General features: G+C 48.3%; 8 protein-coding genes across 8 annotated transcripts; 3 read left to right on the forward strand and 5 right to left on the reverse strand.

Moving 5' to 3' along the window:
- Positions 1-19: 19 nt before the first annotated feature.
- Positions 20-2716, reverse strand: BDV27DRAFT_166822 (transcription factor domain-containing protein; the record flags this gene model as incomplete). Its single annotated transcript, XM_032074289.1, has 8 exons — positions 20-811; positions 862-1040; positions 1106-1227; positions 1296-1363; positions 1430-1557; positions 1612-1886; positions 1945-2221; positions 2285-2716. 8 exons carry the CDS (start codon positions 2714-2716, stop codon positions 121-123), a joined length of 2172 nt encoding a protein of 723 aa, XP_031931983.1. The 3' UTR covers positions 20-120.
- Positions 2717-3135: 419 nt separating this feature from the next.
- On the reverse strand, positions 3136-4826 carry BDV27DRAFT_153537 (major facilitator superfamily domain-containing protein; the record flags this gene model as incomplete). Its single annotated transcript, XM_032071809.1, has 5 exons — positions 3136-3747; positions 3816-4039; positions 4101-4395; positions 4444-4627; positions 4678-4826. The coding sequence occupies 5 exons, from the start codon at positions 4824-4826 to the stop codon at positions 3136-3138; spliced, it is 1464 nt and encodes a 487-aa protein (XP_031931984.1).
- A 777-nt stretch (positions 4827-5603) lies between these two features.
- On the reverse strand, positions 5604-6898 carry BDV27DRAFT_153538 (putative cyclase-domain-containing protein; the record flags this gene model as incomplete). Its single annotated transcript, XM_032071810.1, has 5 exons — positions 5604-5768; positions 5833-6218; positions 6277-6406; positions 6472-6565; positions 6621-6898. The coding sequence occupies 5 exons, from the start codon at positions 6896-6898 to the stop codon at positions 5604-5606; spliced, it is 1053 nt and encodes a 350-aa protein (XP_031931985.1).
- A 281-nt stretch (positions 6899-7179) lies between these two features.
- BDV27DRAFT_166825 (CoA-transferase family III domain-containing protein) lies at positions 7180-10547 on the forward strand (the record flags this gene model as incomplete). Its single annotated transcript, XM_032074290.1, has 2 exons — positions 7180-7664; positions 7722-10547. 2 exons carry the CDS (start codon positions 7180-7182, stop codon positions 10522-10524), a joined length of 3288 nt encoding a protein of 1095 aa, XP_031931986.1. The 3' UTR covers positions 10525-10547.
- Positions 10548-11441: 894 nt separating this feature from the next.
- On the forward strand, positions 11442-11753 carry BDV27DRAFT_153540 (uncharacterized protein; the record flags this gene model as incomplete). The annotated part of the gene is made up of 1 exon (XM_032071811.1): positions 11442-11753. One exon carries the CDS (start codon positions 11442-11444, stop codon positions 11751-11753), a length of 312 nt encoding a protein of 103 aa, XP_031931987.1.
- Positions 11754-12970: 1217 nt separating this feature from the next.
- BDV27DRAFT_153541 (uncharacterized protein) lies at positions 12971-13757 on the reverse strand (the record flags this gene model as incomplete). The annotated part of the gene is made up of 4 exons (XM_032071812.1): positions 12971-13110; positions 13162-13246; positions 13393-13482; positions 13545-13757. The coding sequence occupies 4 exons, from the start codon at positions 13755-13757 to the stop codon at positions 12971-12973; spliced, it is 528 nt and encodes a 175-aa protein (XP_031931988.1).
- A 1704-nt stretch (positions 13758-15461) lies between these two features.
- Positions 15462-16805, forward strand: BDV27DRAFT_166827 (secretory lipase-domain-containing protein; the record flags this gene model as incomplete). Its single annotated transcript, XM_032074291.1, has 1 exon — positions 15462-16805. One exon carries the CDS (start codon positions 15462-15464, stop codon positions 16803-16805), a length of 1344 nt encoding a protein of 447 aa, XP_031931989.1.
- Positions 16806-18424: 1619 nt separating this feature from the next.
- On the reverse strand, positions 18425-19961 carry BDV27DRAFT_153543 (S-adenosyl-L-methionine-dependent methyltransferase; the record flags this gene model as incomplete). The annotated part of the gene is made up of 4 exons (XM_032071813.1): positions 18425-19271; positions 19338-19461; positions 19529-19652; positions 19710-19961. 4 exons carry the CDS (start codon positions 19959-19961, stop codon positions 18425-18427), a joined length of 1347 nt encoding a protein of 448 aa, XP_031931990.1.
- Positions 19962-20738: the final 777 nt, after the last annotated feature.

Below are 20738 nucleotides of genomic sequence, written 5' to 3' on the forward strand. Positions count from 1 at the left end.
GCCTCAGCACCTATCTAGAGTACATTACCGAGTGGGCCATTTGGTCTTTGTGAGGCACGAGAATGAATTAACTCAAATCCCACATAATGCAGGGCCCACTAGATGTGCTAGGGAGGTCTATCAAGCCACGTCAGGCACAAATCCGCCACCAAAATCATTCATATACCAATCAGGCCACCCTGACCCAAGCGGTATATTTGGGCTCACAACAATTCCTGACATTTCCAATATGGGTAGCTGAGATGGCCCTGTGGCTACGCATTCGGTCGATGAGCCGTATATGCTTGTATTTGACATGGTTGGTGGAGGTGACGCCATTTGAGGAAGTGTATCGATCACGGACTCGAGAGGTATCGCGGTCGCTTTTTCCTGACTTGTAGGGCTCCCATCGGGAACTTCCGATGACCTCCTGGCCTGGCGTTGCAGGTTTGACGCCAATGGCCCACCAATCTGAGATCGAATGATCTCAATGCTGCGCCTAATACCCGGTGTTTGCTTGACTTCTGTTTCCAGCATTCGAAGTGTGACCGCTAGTCGGCCTGTGGCCATCTCCGCGAGCGCTTTGTCTTCATGTCGTGCGAGCCTCACATCAATCGTTGCAGCAGTGTACACGCAATATGATACCAGGTAACTTTGGTACTGAAAGTTGAAGAGCCGTCCATATGCTCTGAAGAGGTCGTTGACACCGGCTGCTTGTTCTGTACAAACAATCTGGGCCCTGACTGCCAGAGGGTGCTTCCGTAATTCTGCATCCCAACACCAAATAAAGAAAGGTCGATATAGTAGGATCAAGACGGTATGGCAGAGAATACTATAAAATACTCAGTAATAGCCGGTCTCTGTATGGCGTTGCTCACTTACTTTAGGCAGAGGATGTGGGGTGGGACGCAGAACTGAATATTCGCCCCTTCTTCAAATCTGAGCGAGGACGGCAGGTTTTGGTGGAAAGATACTAGTTTTTCCTCCAATCTGAATATGTCATCCGGGTTTATATTCCGGCAAGGACGAGTATATACGGTTTTGTAGCTCTCGTTGATGATCTGGATCCAGATAATTAGCAGTCACTCGTACGTACGCCAGTTTAGCATTTCCCAGAATCTCATACTTGGGCCAGATTGCAAAAATGCATGAACGTCAATGTACTGTGACATTTAGTCGCTGAGTACAATTGGTCGGTCTCCAGTAAATGGGGTGGTTGCCACAGATCACCCTCATCTGATAGATCAACTATAAAAATCGTTAATAACACTAAAACACAGTAAATACAGTATACTTCGTGGCTGGATGCAACACACATAGGGTGGAGGGAAGATACGGCGTATCCTTTAGGGATGGGGGTCGCCCTAGGCACAGACTAATAGATCTTCAAAGGGGCTAACCATCAGTCTCAGTCTAAAACCGCAGTTAAGGACTCTTAGGAGAAACTCACTTATCCCATGCATAGACTGACAGATACAATCGCTTCCGGACTTCCAGATCATCAGGTTCGAATTCCTTCATGAGTGAAGCCTGGCTTCTTTTTATGTGTAGCCCAAGGTCAGTTGCCATTCGGATAGCCTGAGATTGTCACTAAAGGATTGGCACGAGAACGACGGGGGTAGGGAGACTTACCATCCCGGTGTATAGCCATCCTTCGCTGCTCTTTCCCACCGCACACTGGCGGCCTCCCAAAATCAAAAGGCCTTGAATGGTGGGTATCTGAGGTTTGCTTTGTTGCATTTCGTCAATCAAAAGCAACATCGAATCTCGCAGGAATGTCTCCCCACGCTCAAACTGAGAGAAACGGGGATCATCTTCGGGCATATGGCGACAGGCATGAGCAAATATGACGTTCAGTAGAAATCGCGAAAAATACGGGCCGCCTAGAGCCATATCCCGGTAAAAGCCTAGACTTCTGGGTCAATTTGTAGAACGTACCGGGAGCGGAAAATGGACTTGACTGACAACGTCGATATACGCAGTTATGTAGTGGTGCCTGCCATGACCAGTATACGTCCAGAAGACTGGAACAAATGTTCGGGTCAACATGGGTATAATTACTCATATTTGCATGTGCCATTCTTTCCCACAGGCCCTGGAAACGGGCATTCGAGTAAAGCCATTTGCGGTGGTAGTTTTCCAATTCTTTCGTCTCTGGTTCATTGATTTCGACTTCGGTATCGAGCCGATGGTCATGCCCCGGCATAGGATGAAACCGAGAGGTCGCTCCAAAGTAATGCTGCTGAATGGGTATCAGCGTGATTTCTTTTTTTGGCATAAAACACGAAGCCACAAGAAGACTTACTCTTCCTTCCGTGTCTATGCTGAACTGCGTGTCGCCATCATTAGACACATCATCTGCAGTATAACGGTCCTGGGGTCCGCGATCAGTAGATGAAGGTCTAACATCTGTACTCTGAGCCAGCTCGGCAGGCTCTGGCCCGTTCAGGTCAAGCTGAGATACCAAATCTGCAAGGCGACGGTCTCGCCTGGCATTGTCCATGGCGACTAGTTCTCTAATGTGCTTCCGAAGCTCCTGGACCCGGGCTTGCTCCGACCGTAGCGCCTCGGCTAGATGAACTGTATAAGCTGTTTTTTCTTTATAGGAACATGTCTCTTTTAATCGTGCACAGTTGACGCAGGTCGGCCATCGGCCATCGCACTTGACCTTGCGGCGCCGGCAGACCAAGCACGCAAAGCCATACCTCCTTCCTTTCGATCTGGAGGCAGATTCCATTGTAATTGAATAGTTTGGAACCTCAGCCGCAGCCCGTGGGGGAATGAATTACATACGGATATCAGGTGAGCGATGGCGGCCGGGGTTGTGATTATATAATACTTTAGTCTTTCCCCGCGTCTCGTCCCATGATTCGATGTCTTACATACGTAACGTAACGTAACGTATTAGGGTAATAGGTAGGTCACGTGAATACGGGGAGTAATATTACTGTATATATTATAGTTATTACTACATAGACTACATATATGAAAGGAATATTCATAATTTATATTACTTCGAAAAGTTGGTAATTTTAACATGATTATTTTAGTTTAACCAGGAAGGTTACCATCAACCGGAAAGACTGGGTTTCAATTTAATCAAAGAAAGCAAATCTGCAACCTCATGCTCAGATGAGCTCAGACCAGTATTTCCATTCACAGCATGAAGCGGTAGCTGGGGTGCTCATCTCCGGCATTTACGACATCATTTGACATGTCACTGCTATGGACAGGGCCGTGGATCCGGTCCCGCTGCTTGTTTTCCCTGGACATCAGGGCCCTCAAGACCTGAGCGACGATGGCAGCAAAGAAAAGAAGGCCTGCACTAATGGCCATCCCCTTGGTGTAGAACGGCCCTTCCTCCTTAGGGAAGAAACGAGAACCAGCGATTGACCCGGTTTGGCCCACCATCCCGAAGATAACTAAACCTGCGCCTCGTTTAGAGGCAGAGCCTTGGTTGTCCGTCACCCAAGTAAAAGTAAGCGCCACAGCGGGAAAAACGCCACCGCAAATGAGATATACAGCGAAATACCGAACAGCACTAGCTTTGACAAGGGCTTGAATCAGGTATCCAATTGCCCCTATTGTGCTTAGTGCGCTGAGAAGATAAGAGCGATTCCTGACCTTATCGGACAGAAATGAGGATGCTAGGCAGATGAAGTAGGAGGCCAGGTAGGGCGGTGCGGAGAGACCCTGTGCTCTAATCGAGGAATATCCAATGTCCTCTATAATTGTGGTCAAGAACGCGGGTAGCGCAGCGAAGGCTGCCTAAGTTACGCAAGAAGATATTAGCCACGAAAGATTGATATATTCGAGATGGAGATAACTGAACCCACATTGAGACAGAAGATGATAACGGCTTGGAAATAATTCTTGTAGTCGTAAAACGCAGCAAAAACCTGCTTCATGTTTAATTTGCCCTTTTCCTCGTGTCCACGGGCCGAGAGTGCACGAAGGTGAACAATTTCATTCTCTCTCAGTGTAAGGAACCGGCATTCGCCGGGTCCCTTCGGAAGGAAGAAGAACGCCAGAGGCGCAATGATAATGGTAGGGATACCCTCTAAATTCAAAAGCGGACAAGCAAATTAGCACGATCCTGTAGGTTGAATTTCCCGCCTTACCAATAATAAATAAGAGCTGCCACTGGGCGAGTGAAGTTTTGGCATGGACAATACCATAGGCTAGTGCCGATGCAAAGCAGTTGGCAATTGGGGAAAACGAGATGAAAAGGCCGTAGCGAAAGCCCATCTCGGATCGATGGTAGAAGAAAGACAAAAACAAGGCAACGCCAGGGGCAAAGCCGGCTTCAAATGCTCCAATCAAGCACCGCAATACGATTATGCCGGCAAGATTAACAGTTGCAGCTTGGAGAATACTCGCCACTCCCCATCCGAATGCCATAAGAGCAACCCATAGCTGTCTGTGGTGTCAATTGCCGCGGTTACGAGAGAGAGGGATACGAACCGGTAGAGAAACAAGCTTCCACAACAGGATAAACCAGTGAAAAGCGATATAGGCTAGGTAGTACGCTGTAATGATCCAGGAGTACTGGTTGGAGGTAATACCCCATTCTTTACCCATTCCAGCCGTATAAGCATTTCCAACATTGCCTCTGTCAATATAAGACAGCATATAGAGCACCCCGAGGCTATGTGTGTCAGACTTTAGGCAAGAATAATAATATCGGTGAAACCATACAGGGGAATCAAATTCCAGTCCAGCTTCCGGAACGCCTTTAACCTTTCGGCCTCTGAAAACTGGGCGAGGGCTTCATCCGCAGGGATGTTACCATTGTCTGTCGTGACATTTTCCTTGAAGTCGCTACTCTCACCCTTCTCCATGTCCATCTTGAACGATTTCGTTTTTCCTTTCCAGCCCGCTATGACTTCCAGGTCAGAATGTAATTGGATAACTGGCGAGGGGTAGTAAGATGGTGAAAGGACGGATCAGCCGGTGGCAACTAGCTTCAAGGGAACTTGTTGAGAAACTAGACATCTTATATAGTCAGCGAGCGAGCATGGCCTCAGCTGAGAGAAGCTTCAAACTCTCATCTCCGCACCTCGCTATCAGTCCGGGGACGTTGGGTTCTCTGATAATCTGGGGTACCAACTTAAACTAGCACCAATGCAGTGCCAAGATAGTGCTAAGAGCCGGACCATCTGTTTATGTCGGTCAGATGCCGAATGCCGACTCAGTACGGCAGGGCAATAATTCAATTTCGTACGTTCTGCTATCTCAGGTTCTCTACTCCTTAGTAAGGAATGTGGTAAGCAAGGGGATTATCCAGGCAGTGAGGTTAGCCAACCAAAACATCATAGAAAATTGAATTAATGCGGATTGGCGGCATTGGCTTGCCTCTGGGTGACTACTGGTATCTGCTGCGAGTATCGGATTTAGCCGAAGAAGGTAATCAACTGCCGCTCACAGACAGTCTACAGTGCCAACGAGGAATAGACAGCTGTACGGGCAATTCTTATGTTTTACCTGACTGCATTACAGTATCCACGAGGGCTAGCTTCATTGGGGGTCACTAAACCGTGACCGGAAGGGAAATGATATTCTAGCACTCCGTGTATGGTCCACAGACCATCCATCATTCTCTGTCTACAGCCCTTGCCAATAGGCTAAAAGATTGCAGTGGCATTAGGCGGACTGGCAACACCTCCAGGGAGGTTGAGAGGCTGACTGGTGAGCATGAACGTCCAACGGCCGAGCTCTCTGCAAGTTTCACTTAGCCCTTCCAAGTCCCAACACTCGCCTATTGGCATTCCCCATCCGCTTAAAAAAACCTATACATATCAATGAGCCCCCTCATTGTTCACAAAGGGTCGCAAGAATCGTTTTGTCACCTACCTCATGCATACAAACGCCCCACGGCTTCGGTGAGGGCCATGCTTCATACGCCACGGTGTCACTAGCGACAGCAGAAAACCCTTGCTCCCAGTGCCATCGGATTGCCGCCTCCGTAGCTTCAACCCCGCAGGATGCGCGATCGTCGCGCCCTCCCAGGCGCTTTTTCTCAGCATCACTCAGCTGCGAATATGCCGCCGTCCAACCTGTACGAATAACAAGAATGTCTCCTAGGCGAAAAGTGACCCGCTGCTCCCTGGCAACCTCGAGTAAGTCTTCAAGAGGAATGGCCTGGTTTGTGAACGGGCGATGAGGAAGACCCCTTCGCTGAGCATATGCATACCAGTCAAGAAGCACCCCGCGGGTCACAATTGGCTTCTCCGCGATGTCTTATAGAATCACGACGTTAATAGGCATAACATGATATCATTTCACGGAATGCCTTACTTTGTATACCGATCTTGTGACTAGAAGAGATTTCGTCCTGGACAACACCATTGTAGAATTGTTTGGTTTCGGAGTACGGGAAATGCCGTAGCCCATCCCAGTGACTCGAACTTTGCGTGTTGAAATCGAGCTGGAGGATATGAGCCATCTAGTGTAATCTCTTATATTAACTCTGAAGGCAATTGGAAGACTCACCTCATCATCATTGGCATGTCCCTTGGCAATCAGATTATGCGCGCAGGGCTTTCTGCGGGGATTCATCGGCTTAAGTGGAACATCCAGAGGAAGGCTTCAGAATGCGTATTAGCACAGCGCACAAACTAAAAGATCGGAAGCAAGATTACTTCAGGTTTACAACTATTCCTTGTATGAACTCCGCCGAAGTAGCGCGCACAACATCGTTTGTGATCAAATTCAACGTTCCCCGCTCATCGTGGTCCCCCCAGAGTCCCCAGGCGGAGCCCTTCGGGTGGCCCTGTTTCAATGGAAGCTCGTCAAACCGTGGCCTGGAGATAGCTGAGACGGAAACTGTGTCGCTACTCGCTGAGGTTTGAAGGGGCTCGACTTGGTTCAACGTCTTGGAGAACCACCTGGTGGACAGTAGTAGTTTGGTGAGACTCATCTTTGAAATGGCAGACAGACTCTAGGAAGACTTTCGTGACTGGGACGGACGGAAAAAAAAGAAAGATTTCATCAAGCATTCCCGTCAGTGACCTCATATTGAGTGACCGTGCCATTTCATGTACGTGGATCTACTCGGTATGTTGCCGTTGAACCTTGTCGGCTTTGGAACTTACCTTCTCGGCTTTCTACCGAGCGCCGAGGACTATTAGACCACCTCGTGACGCACGGGCAAAGATGAAATTCTTCACTTCATTGCAATTGGACCTGATCTCTCCCATCATGTTGTCTGAATTCAATATCCTCACCCCCAATGCTATGCTTGGGTATGGCTATCGGGCTGAGCACTTCTGGTACGGGATTGAGAAGTTCACCCCCAAGGCGATTATCGTCGACAGCGGGTCCACTGATGGCGGACCGTACAAGCTTGGCTTGAACAAGATGACCTGCGGTCGTGACTCTTATATACGCGATCTGACTCCAGTCCTGCAGGCCTGTTTTCATAAAAAGATTCAAGTTCTGATTGGATCTGTCGGTGGTGACGGCAGCGATAAGCATGTCCAGGAGATGTTCGAAATCGTTCAAGAAATCTCCGCAAAGGAAGGCTTCTCTTTTAATGTCACCACGATATCCGCAGGCTTCCATAGAGACCTTCTGAGGCAGCGTATAGTTAGCAAGAAGGTTGGACCGTGTGGTCCTGTTGAAGAATTGACAGTGGAAAGCGCCGACCGCGCCACCGATATCGTCGCGCAGATGGGTGCTGAGCCGTACGTTACTATGGATCGCCTCCGAGCCGTGACTTGAGCTAATCCCCCAATATTAAGGTTCCTGAAAGCTCTGGAAACGTGCCCCGATATTATCCTCGGTGGTCGTTGTTACGATCCCGCTCCTTTTGCTGCATTCTCCATTTACCATGGCGTGCGCCCTGGTGTGGCCTGGCATATGGGCAAGATCATGGAGTGTGGTGGCATATGTGCACTTCCGAAAGGTCGATCAATGATCGCTACTATGCGAGAAGACTCATTTGATCTGACTCCCTTATCTCCGAGGGAACGGTGCACTCCGCTCTCAGTTGCTGCCCATACGTTGTACGAGAAGACCAGGCCTGATCGCCTGCCTGGACCTGGTGGAGTTCTTATCCTCGATAACGCTTCATATGAGCAGCTGACAGAAAGAACTGTCCGTGTTAGTGGCGCTGTATTCGAGCCGACGCATACTTACCAAGTTAAGTTGGAAGGAGTTGAACAGCTTGGATATCGCACTATCTTCATTGGTGGTATCCGCGACCCTATCCTCATCGGCCAGATTGACACTTTTCTCGCTGATGTGCGCGCTTATACCCAACGCCTGTTCCCTGAGCTGGACAAATCGCCTGATTGTAAGCTTCTCTTCCACTTTTATGGCCGCAATGGAACGATGGGTCCAATCGAGCCTACCCCAGTCGCTGGACACGACCTCGGTATTCTAGGAGAAGTTGTTGCACCATCCCAGGAACTGTCTTATACAATTGCCAACAATGCCCGCGCGTCAATTTTGCATATGCCCTACAAGGACCAGGTCGCAACAACCGGTAATTTCGCGTCTCCCCTATCACCGCATGAGACTGCTGCAGGTCCTGTTTTCCGCTTCAATATCTATCATCTCGTCGATCTTGAAGCCGGAGAAGAGATCAAGCTCTTTCCTATTACTACAAAGAGGATTGTCAATAACCCTCCTTCCTCTGATAATGGCGCCCCTCTGGGTCTTGCTGACTCTGAGAGACAAAGGCTACTCTCTGAAACCCTCGAGCCTCTATCACTCAAGCCTATTCCTCCAAGCGAGTGTCAAATGATGGACATTGCCAAAATCATCAGGTCCAAGAATTCGGGTCCCTTTGAGATGACATTTGATATCATGTTCGACACTGCGGAAGCTTACGAGCGGGTCAAGAATTCGAATGTTCTCACCAATGAGCGTATAGTGTCCCTCTACCACCTACAACCCGAAGATATTCTTGTCAATATGTTCTTTGAGCCTGCGTTGGCATGGAAGTGTACGATTCGCCGACCCTGGGAGCAGGGAACTGTGGGAGAGCGCGATACATTAGGTACTCAGCAACATGGACCTCTTTTGACCATTGTCGTCCCTGCTGTCCCCAGCAGCGCTGTCGTGACCCATGCAATAGGCAAACCACTCGTTTCTGACACCCCTCCGGATCGCTCCCATTTCTCGGCCAAGGACAGCGTAGACTATCTGTGGACGAAGCTCGGCCTACCTGCCACATCCCTGGAAAGACTTCAGCTTCCTGGGCAAGGCCTTGGGCTGCCTTCCTCCTTCAAGATAGCCCACATTGCACAGGCTTCTATCGGCCTTTCTGCCTTGTTGGCCGCGCAAGTCTATGCTTACCGTACCAATTCGGCTCTGCCTACGGTGACAGTTCCCCTGCAACATGCAGCGATAGAGTTTAAATCCGAGAGACTGTATACTCTGGCAGACAAGCCCGCTCCTTCGCCGTGGGGTCCTATCGGTGGCTTACACAAAACTTCAGACGGCTATGTGCGCGTGCACGACTCCTTTCCCAATCATCGCGATGGTGCTCTGGCTTTAGTCGGCTGTGAACCGAACGCTACCCGTGCAGAGATAGGGTCAAAGATCGAGGCATGGCGTTCCGTCGACCTCGAGGCCGCTGCTTTCGACAATAACCTTGTGATTTCCGCTCTTCGGTCGTATTCCCAGTGGGATGTACTTCCCCAAGCCCGAATGGTTACTGATTTTCCGATCACTCTACGTAAACTCTGTGATGGGCCTGTTGGTCTCCCTTCCACTATGCAATCGCCCCCTGATAAGGCCCTTCGCGGTCTACGTGTTCTTGAGGTCTCCCGGGTAATTGCCGCGCCTCTCTCTGGAAGAACGCTATCTGCTCATGGAGCTGATGTTCTCTGGGTGACAAGCCCTAACCTTCCCGATCTCCCAACTATGGATCGAGACTTCGGCCGAGGTAAACGTACAATTCAATTAGATCTGAACACGCCGACGGACCAGAACACATTATCACAGCTACTTGAGGACGCCCATGTGTTTGTCCAGGGTTTCCGCCCTGGAAGCCTCTCCCATCGCGGTTACTCGCCCAGTGCTCTTTCAAAGCGGTTCCAACACCGGAACATCATCTGTGCCAAGATGTCTGCGTATGGTCCCGATGGCCCTTGGTCCGACAAACGCGGATTTGACTCCCTAATCCAGACGTGCTCTGGCATGAACATATCAGAGGCTGAGCACTTTGGCGCTGGGGAAGCCGCCCGTCCCACTCCTTGTCAAGCGTTGGATCATGCTGGAGGCTACTTCCTCGCTGCTGGAATAACAGCAGCGCTATGCAAACAAGCGACAGAAGGTGGCTCCTGGCAGGTTGATGTGTCCCTAGCGGGTGTCATGAAGTACCTGCGATCTCTTGGTCAATACGAAGGAAAGTCAGGCTTCGAGACACAGGACTTCACATGTACCAAGGATGTCCCGGAACAATACTTAGAAACGCGAGAAACAGGCTTTGGAACTATGACTGCCATTCGGCACTCTGCTTCAATCGAGGGGGTTGACGTTGGCTGGGATATAATGCCCAAGCCTCTGGGCTCAGACCAAAAGAAATGGCTGTAGGGGGATGAGAAAGGCGACAGAATATAAAATCACCCGTTACATGGCGTTTTAGAGATTCAAAGAGAGATATACATATATATACTATTGAGAGAATGATATTCGGTATTACCTAGTAAACTAGGCCTAAAACTAAAGAGGGTCTTTTTGACGGTAAATTCCCGTCTGATTTTCCTATTTGAGCCATCCGCGATGGTTTGATTGAAAACCATAATTTTCGACAGATTCAGCCTTAACAGGTCTCGTCTATCACAAGTATATTGTCCTGCTATCTCTGACAAATGAGTAAGGGGTCTGGGGGTTTTGGATCTGGGTTTTCTGGGTTTAGGGCAGGTTCTAGGTCTAGAACACCACCAACTCCAGATGCAGCTACCTTGCCTATCGCATAATCGCATTCGTGATTAGCACAGCTAGGTGGAGATGGGCTCGCTACACATCCCTGACTACTTTAGGTTACAATGATTGATATTCACATAGCTAGCTATGGTATGTTTGATATAGCGGTCATTTGGTTGAAGCTTAATTTCGATCCGTGGTATTGGCTGAGTAAGGAGGGCTAGCAACCCCGAAGCCAGTTGGAAGTTTACATTGTATAGTAGGAGGACCATATAACCATGTTGGCTCGTAAATTGTAAAAAGAAAAAAAGCACAAAAGGAAGAGGAAAAGAACGCTGGTGGTGAGATGACCCGGGAAATCAGTCAACCAATTAAGGGCACTAAACTTCTACAAGTACTTAAACTAGTATTTTATATATACCTTGAAACATTAATGCCGATCTTTCGGGGCGATGCATCATTACGTTGATCATCTGAACTTCGTAGGAATCTTTCATCTTCCACTTTTTTCCTCCTTCTTTAAGCACTGCCCCTCTATGTACTTTTCATTTATATCCCACCCCGGCAGCGTCGAGGAAAGAAATATGCCACCTCAAAGATCAGCGAATGCAGGCAGGGCAACCTGTCCCTTGGAGAAAGACAACCCGGCGTCTTCCACTGCCACATCAAACCAGTCATGGAAGCTCAAGTTCAACGACAGGCAACTGGAGCGAAAGCGCCAGGCCGACCGGGTCACTCAGCGGAGGATGCGGGAGAAGTCAAAGCAGACAGCTGCAGCCTTTAAGGAAAAAATGAACCTTCTCATGGATGGCAACCACAATGCTCTGATAGAGCGGACACTAGCCGAGAATCAGACACTGATGGCAAAACTAAAAATGTTCCAGGTTAACTTTTAGCAGATTTATATTGCTTCAAAACAATGTCTGGGATTAGAAGAACTTGGGAGACCAGATAATCTAGTCTCTAGCGTCACCGGCCCAGCAAGCGTTCCAGATGGCTTTCTCACATCTTCGGGGTGGACGGAACCCCCGGGTTCCAACCAGGATGTTCCTGTTGTCGAACAGAGGAATAACCTCTGCGGAGCCCCTCAAATTTCCTACCTATCACAGACATGCTTCGCAACAGTAAAGAGTCGGAGATGTCTACCAATCGGTTTACGGAGGGTATAATGGCCTGCAAGTACTCCATGGGACTGACCGATGGCATGCAATTCCTAACGGAGCAATTAAACGCGCAGGTATGTGCTAAGAAAAACCGAGTTCCAGACTGGTCTTTGTTTTTCGCATCTGTTAAATCACATCTAGGTGTCCCGCACACCAGGTTCCTTCCTTCTAACTTCTATGAAAAGCTGTTCAGCCTCCTCAAAGGTAATAGCAATACAAACGCCGTGTGGTAAGCAGAAACCGCTGCTACTAAGCCCTCTAGATGCAGTGCGCCGGAAGACTGTCTATCTGGCTTATAGAATTGTGACGCCGTGGCGAAATTGCTACCGTTCTCACGCCGAGATGATTGCAATATTCTGGACACAATTCTGACATCTGCTGGTACTCTTCACTCCATCTTTTCCCATATCAGGTTTTACAGTAATCCTCGCAGTTTTTTGTCTTCCCATCTTCTGATAATCTCGCTCGGTGCCCCAGCTGGTATCGACCGATACCCACACGGCTTCTCCACGACCACCCTGGATAGCTACACTTCATCATATGGTGAGTTTGTTAAGTTATTATACAGCTCAGTCGCTTTAACCAGCCGATCTCATCAAATAATAGACCCCCATCTACGTGAGCGGCTAGCCTTGACCTGGAAAGACCACGACATGGAAACCCTCCTTTATGATCTTCTCCATGGCTTCAAGGTCCGAACTGCGAATTAAACCAGATAAGCCTCTGATTCGCGTGAAACCAAATATCAATGACATTAAATTGTCCGATGAGTTCGAGCTAGCTCTTACCGACGTGTCGAACGTTTCTATGCAGGCCAATTTCATCACCCGGTATCCAGATCTCGCGCCGTACATACGTGCCGACATCCGCTCTCTCGCATCCTTTCTTCCAACAAGTCCTGCCGTACTGCTTCCCTCACCTGTCCCGCGGCCTTCTCAGTCCACCGCCAATCAAGCCTTAGTCCCTGGCACTTTCGCTACAGTATTCATGAGTTTCTGATAGATGATTACCGGTGTCCAATTTTCGCATCGCGGAATTTCTTCCTTCGGCGCATTTTCAACCTCCAGATAGATGACGGGGTTCAGCCGGGCTAAATTGTGGTCAGAAATATCTTCCGTGAGGGATCATGTAGAGATCATACATAAAGCAGGATTCAAGTCGGTGTTGATGCAGTAAGGTGCGAGTAGCTCATCGGGAGGGGCTTTGGTGTACTTAACCTCCAGTACCTTTTCTCATTAACGCCTAGCATGTGTGTGCTCGGGGGACTAGGTAGTCAACCTTGTTAATTTTGCGGTGGGAAGACTGAGAACAGTTTCAGGTAGTTTACTCAACTCAGATAAAAGCCGACCAGGGACGACAACGTTTTTCTGACCTGAGATGCACCATAGTAAGTATTCAAATCATGGTAAGGTGTATCAAGGCGGCCTTGTACCATCTGAAGTTGGCATGACCCAGGCTTGGTCTTTGAATTGTGAGAGGGCATTAGTACATATTTGATAATGAGAGCCCCAGGTAGGGGCTGACCTTTTTATATCCCTCTTCATAGAGCTTGGGTGCGGATTCCAAGTAAGTCCTCCCCCATTTCTCGTTGCCTCCGTCAATCTCAAAGGTAGGGAGTTCGGCTAATTTGGTTCTGTAGTGAACCTGAGAAATCAACACGAAAGTTGTGAAAGCGAGAACGGCCCAGGTAGCCGTTTCAAGATTATGCAAGAGTCCAAGAATGTATTGATCCTCCATAGGTGAGAATGGTACCAAGTCTTGAGGTTGAGATGAGAAGTGTGCTTGCTTCGTCTTTTAACATCACAGTAGGATGCTTGCCACCCTGCAGTCAGACGATCATGCTTCTTATATCTTTCCGGCATTCCCGTATTGTAGATTAGTTTCTCTGGTCATTCGGTGGATGGACGTAATAGGTTTGTCAAGGTGTTGGACAACAGTCGTACGCCACCAATTTCACAGTACGCCGGATGCACATCATTCAGCCATCAGCCATTGTCTGGAGGTATAGTTGGAATACTTTCGGATGCCGGACCTCTTTACCATCTGATCAATATTAATCTGGCAGCTTTTATTTCGGAGCATGTTTAATGACTGAGGGTTTCAGGAGGAGGTCCTATTCTTTAGTTCATCTCTCAGGTAACTATCACTCGGTAGATACCACTGGATGGGTACTAACGACTCGTTGGGTACGACTCGGCAGTTAGATTGTGGGTTTATGTAAGCTTTATCTTGGGTGGCGCATTTAGTATGCTGTAACGCATGTTTTCTGCGATTAGCTGGTTCGCTTTACTTGCCCTCCGTTGGAGATGTTTTTTCCTGGAGATGAGGCGTTCTGCTACTTGAGTCCTGTTTCTTCAACCTTCTGGCAATGCCATATCTCTACCGAAAGTTGTGGACTACTGAGGAATTATATCAACGCCACAGGGCGAGCTGTTGACACCCATGCAATATATTTTTTAAAGACACGTTTCTGCTGCGTTCAGACAGTGAGTTGAAGAAGTCGAACGTAGGCCGTATATACTAATGAGACAGGAGATATATTGTTGATTATCTTCCATTATTAAAAGGATATCAATTGTATAGCTAAGATTCTGTACTTAAGGGCTCGAATCGAGGGTTAGATCACGCCTGGCCTCATGAGGTGTGCGGGATTCAGATGGTCACCAGGTTCAAATTAGCTTAATACTATCGCGCACCAATCCAGGCTGTGTGTTTATCCTACGGAATGTTTTCCATTCCCAATGGATTGAAAAAATCAGAACAGAAATGTTTCCTAACCTTAATCCTAGCAGTCCCAGTACGGTTAGCGGGTATTGATGTCGATCTTTGCAGAAAAACAATCCCTACCTACCTACACCCTGAACTCCAACTGTAGACATATAGGTCTGGTTTAAGTATAATGCCCCTACTAATCATGAGAGCGTGAGATTCACAACACGCTTACCTCTCTTTGTTGCTCTGTGGATCTTTTCTATCGACGTCCATCATTAGTGGAACACACCGTCCAATGTCTGGACCCAAGGGATAACAAGGTATGTTGATCATTTCCATTTCCCATGCCCTCGGTGTTTCACTGCATTGCAACGTCCTGAGGGATATACAAACTTGGGCAATTAATTAAATAGTCCAATAGCTAGCTAATAGGGGGGCAGTCAATACAAGGGTCGTACAAATTTTAAGTTCTGACCTCTCAGACTGGCAAACGCAGATCCTTCGACAACTTCGATTCATTGATCTGTCTTTACATTTTCTATCGTTGTACATATACATGGATTGGAATGGAATGCATCGCACTGAAATACACACGGGGTCGTCAGTTATTTATTGCGCAGGGCGTCATAAGCGAAAGTAAAGTATGATTAGAGACTATTACCCTTGGGCAGTTATACATGATTTCGAGACTATAGGGCATTTACCGCTGCAGTTCTGCACATCATCCAAATGCTACGGCTAGGATCCCTACTCTCGTTCTTCTTCATTTTCGCGGCATGTCTCGCCTACCCTGGGAGTCTTGCCAGCAGGGCCACAGTCACCCCTCCTAGTGCAGACCCCTTCTACGAACCCCCATCAGGATACGAGGACAAAGAACCAGGGACTATTCTGCGACACCGAAGGGTACCCAACCCGATAGCCCTAATCGACCCCATAAAGATCAAACTGGCGGCTGCCTACCAAATATTGTACCGATCCACCGACAACTGGGCAAACGCTACAGCAACAGTCACCACAGTTCTTATCCCAGAAAACGCCAATACCTCGAGACTCCTGTCGTACCAGATCCCAGAGGACTCAGCTTCCGTCGATTGCGCTCCATCATATATTCTCCAAACCGGCATGGACGACAGCGATATCCTTTCCAAAGCAGGAATTCAAAGCCATACAATCCTTTTCCGAGCGGCGCTGGAGAAGGGCTGGATTGTGAGTCTGCCGGATCACGAGGGTCCCAAGGCCGCCTTCTTGGCGAATCGTCGCGCTGGACATGCGGTTCTGGATGGGATTAGAGCTACCCTTGCCTCTTCGGACTTCACTGCTATCTCTCCAAACGCATCCGTCGCGATGTGGGGTTACTCCGGAGGAAGTCTGGCAACCGGATTCGCCGCTGAACTCCAGCCAACCTACGCTCCCGATCTAGACATGATCGTTGGCGCAGCACTGGGAGGGCTTATCGGCGATATCGAGGTCGTCACGTACACCGTTAACAGGGGCCCGTTTGTGGGACTAGACTTCGGGGGCTTCAACGGGATAGCGCACGAATACCCCGACATCGCGGCGTTATACGAGGATCAGCTCATCGAGAGCAAAAAGGCGAAATTCTACGATGCGAACCATAACTGCTTCTTGGCAAATGTCATTGAATACCCCTTCGAGGATATCTTCTCCTATTTCAAGGATCGCAGCATCCTAAGTTATCCGCCAATGCAGCAGGCCTTAAAGGATAACAACCTCGGACAGAATCCACCTAAGATGCCGGTTTTCGTGTACAAGGGTGCTCTTGATGAGATTAGTCCTGTCAGTTCTACGGAGATCATTGTGTCGCGGTATTGTGCTGGCGGAACGGTGGTCAACTATAAGGATGTCTTGACGCACGAGCATATACTCTTACAACTTGATGGGTTTCTGGAAGCGTTTGCTTGGCTAGAGAAGAGGATGGATGGTGAGATTATGGAGAGTGATTGTTCGCGGACTGATGAGCTGTTGCCGATCTCTGAGCCAGGCAGTCTAGGTGTAGTCGTGCCCACCGTTGAGGGTGTCGCTGGTGATGTGGTCGGTACCGTTCTCGATTAACCAAAGGCTAGGATATGACTTTTGTTTTTCTTCTTTTCGCTCCTTTGTGGTGCTGGCCTGGACTCTCAAGTCCTCACAAAATACCCTACATGCAAATATACCCCAGTCTTATGGTGCCATGGTATCATCTTTACGCAGGACATTTATAATGTTTAATACCTAATAAAGGCCTCCAAGCTTCTAGTCAAGCAAAGTCAAGCATCATTAAAAACGAAAGCACGGCTGCCCTTTACTCTTAATTGGAACTAAGTGAATCATGTGCAGCAAACGGTAGACTGCTTAGATAATTACATAAAAATTTAGTTATACTCTAGATTAAATAACTGTAAAGATCTCTAAGTATTCTGAACGAACGTAACAAGGTATACTGGAGTTCTAAGGAGTCTACAGGAGAGTTGCAGATTCCGTACCCGAACGCGCTCCGAACGCGCAGCCGCGCGGTATTAGGGATTGGTTTGTGAAATAGTTTGATATTAGAAATGGCATGTTCTCGCAGGGCCCAAATTCTATCTCCAGGTCCTTAAAGTATTGTCGCTAATATCCTAATCACATTGTGGGCTCCTTGATATATCTCGCGTGGCTGTAGCCGAGCTTAGTGTTGTATGGACGCGGGGGAATCCGACTCTCCGGAGATACTAGATTTTGGTGATTCGGGGGTTCGGGGGGTTCGAAGGTTCGGATCCGGCGTCTCGGATCCGAAACTACGCCCTCTGCATCTGCACTGTTCCACATGAATTGCAACTTCAACCTCAGTATATCACTGAGACAGGCCAAGGAATGGCTTAAGGTCAATTACTCAAAGTAGGCACAGGGAGTCTTGATCAAGTAGGTGAAACCATTACTATAATTTTTAAAAAAAAAAAAAAAATAAAATAAAGTGAAGGTCAAGTGACCAGGAGAATATATAGTTTCTACATCCTCGCCTGAAGATCCTTAACTTTTGAACATAGTACTCATACAAACCTATAGCTCTATACAAAACTCAGCAAAGCCCTTCAATAATGTTGTAGTCACCAAATAGTGAGATCTAGTCCTTTGCTAATGTGCACAGTGTCGCTGGCCTGGGAAAGGTTTCCGGGGGGTTGAGCTGTAAAGTTATTAACCCGTTGGCCTTGGCCCGTGCTTGATTGAACCCAACACAAACATATTGCCCAACTAGGAAGGTCTAACCACATTGGGACATATTTCTGATTGTAAAGTTGATCTAAACGTATCCCGTTGCTATGAACATCTAACTAGCGGGAGTTTCCACGGCCTTAGGGCTAGACTAATGCGTCGGGGACTGTGCAACAAAAGATATACCGGCCGCAGGCCGTGAAAGTCCTCGAATTACAGATAGACCGGCTTTTTCCATTTTCCTGTTTTCATTGCTTGTTTTTGTTTCTATTCTTTTATTACAGCTGAAAATAATTGGTTATGATAGATGTCAATCCCGCTCGACCAAATTACCATATGGCATCAAGGTACTGTGGCTTGAACACGTAATGATCTAACATGATTCCCAAAAATAGATATCACAGGAATAGAGATATTTGGCTCCCTACCAATAGACAAAATATCCAAGGCTCGTTCCGTTTACTCAGCATGTCGTTAACCACTAACTTTTAAACCCACGTCAACTAATCGCAGCAAAGTTGTACTTCAAGAATACCCGATACCTGATTAGGGCTCCTGAACACGTTCTTGATTTCCAGTCTCTGGTCCGCAGCCTTCAACATTGCCTTCCATTCCGATAAGGTCCTCTCCTTGCCGCCATACAAACACATCATATCGATATCGTAAAGCACAGCTGCTGTGGAAGGATTTTCCTCCTCCATGATCTGATCGCAGATTAGTATCCGGCTCCGCTGCGGGTTGATTGCTTCCGCGGTGTTCTTCAAGATCTTTATGCAGGCATCGTCAGGCCAATCGTGGAATATATGACGGAAGAGATATGCCGCAGCTCCTAACACCAATGAGGTTAGCGATGTATATCGTGGTGTCTCAGTATCGCGATCATCTGAAGGAGTTATGGGGACATTGAGGGTTGCCATACCTTTCACCGGTTGTGGGCTGAAGAAGTCATAACTCTGCATCTCCAAGTCGGGATGCGTGCTACCATTCTTGGATGCAAACTTGTCTTGAACAATACATTTCAGTCCAAGTCCAGGCCAGTGAGTGAGAATACTCTGTGCGACCTGCCCCATTCCGCCCCCGACATCAACGATTAACCCACCGTCGTCGACAATCTTGTTAAATGGATACAGCTTGGGAACATCACCGAGCTTGTTGACTGTCACTGCCCGCATCGCCTTGGAGAACCGCTGCCCGCATTCAGGGTCATCCTCCTCGACATAGTCCCAATAGTTCTTTTCAGTTGCGAAGGCAAGTTGGAACCCAAGAATATCATCCGCGGTCGGATCCCGATATTGCAACTTCGCCAGTGCCTCGGCGTGCCGGCTTGCAGCTCGGAACCCATCCTCCAGCCTGCTCAGCGTGTTGGGGGTTAGTGTTCATGGTTAACTGCCAAAAAGCTTAAGATGCAGGACAAACCTATGGCTGAGAAGATCCGGCATGTTTGGCGAGCAGATCACCAGGGACGCTGGGGTGTGAGCATAGTACCCGGGTTCTGACTCGGCAAATATACTCTTGTTCACCAGCATCCGCATAATTCGCCCTGCTCATTTGTGTGATAGATTAGCTTCAGGCTCTGTATCCCTACGATACGTGTGTCCTGTACTTACTTAGCAGTGTCTCATCGGTGCCAACGGCCCCGGCTAATTGCTTGACAGCGATTGCTCCCTTTCGGGGAATGTATTCGTGTACTCTGAGATCCACAGCAACTTTCAGGCACGAGCAGAAGTGAAACTAGCGTGCAGAGAGGTAAGTGAGCTCGTCTTATGGCATTATAGTCAGCTGTCCTACCTGTAAGGACGTGGTGAAGAGATACATCTCCGGGTCCATGGTCATTGCGATGACCTTATTGCAGAGCGTGACAATGCTCGACCTTACTGCGACATCATGACAGCTCTGCGCCTTCAGCGATGGCAACTGGGCACGTTCTAGTTCGAGATGCTGAACATAGCTGGCTAGTGCGCTGGTCAGATTGATGCCAGGGTCTTCACGACAGAGACTTTCTCTGCGATCTGATGGTCCCAGTTCTCCAAGTGATCCCATGGTTATGATCAGGGTGCTAGTGCTTGTCACAACAGAGTTAATAGAGCTTGCAGGAGGAGACACAGGTAGACTGTAGAGAGAAGGCTGAGTGAAATATCGCCCAGTGTCTAGTTATGGGCCTCTGGACTATCAACTCTGTCTTGTCACGCAGAAGTATCAAACTGCGTGTCAACAATCATCAGTTCTAAATACCGGTGAGACCATGAATGCCGAAGCAAGGAGCCTGCGTATACGCATTGGGCCTGAATTGCGTAGGCTCTGTATACTGCGCTTACTTTCTTCGGGTGAGATCTGCGAGAATATTTGTCCCCCACATCTGGCCTACAAATGTCCTGCGACATACACCTTGCAGAGATGTGTACAAGAGTCGATGAAGAATGTCCATATTTGCTCGAACCGTCCCGGGAGATGTCTTAATTCATGCGCTTCGAATAGACCTCTCGCGTCGCCTCGTAGTGAATTCCTGATATACATCATCTATGCCCGAGCAGGAAACGTGTCGCTGATAGTGTGGCTCTGCCCCATTCGAATGAGAAAGATCGGTGAGAAATGTTACATCATTATATGGTCACGCAACCGGAATACATACTATGGCATGAAGTAGGAGAAAATGATCCAGCTACAGTTGCTGCCGCACCATTTGCTTGATCGGGTGAGATCGTCCACTCGCCGATGAGTTACATTCACTGTGCTTACTTGCTGGAATTCTATTTCCCTCTGAGCTCACTGACCCTGAAAATGGCGCTACCCAAATCCAATGAAACTGTACTACTCCAA

This window comes from Aspergillus caelatus, assembly GCF_009193585.1.
Source record: "Aspergillus caelatus strain CBS 763.97 unplaced genomic scaffold BDV27scaffold_17, whole genome shotgun sequence".
NCBI classification, from domain to species: Eukaryota; Fungi; Ascomycota; class Eurotiomycetes; order Eurotiales; family Aspergillaceae; genus Aspergillus; species Aspergillus caelatus.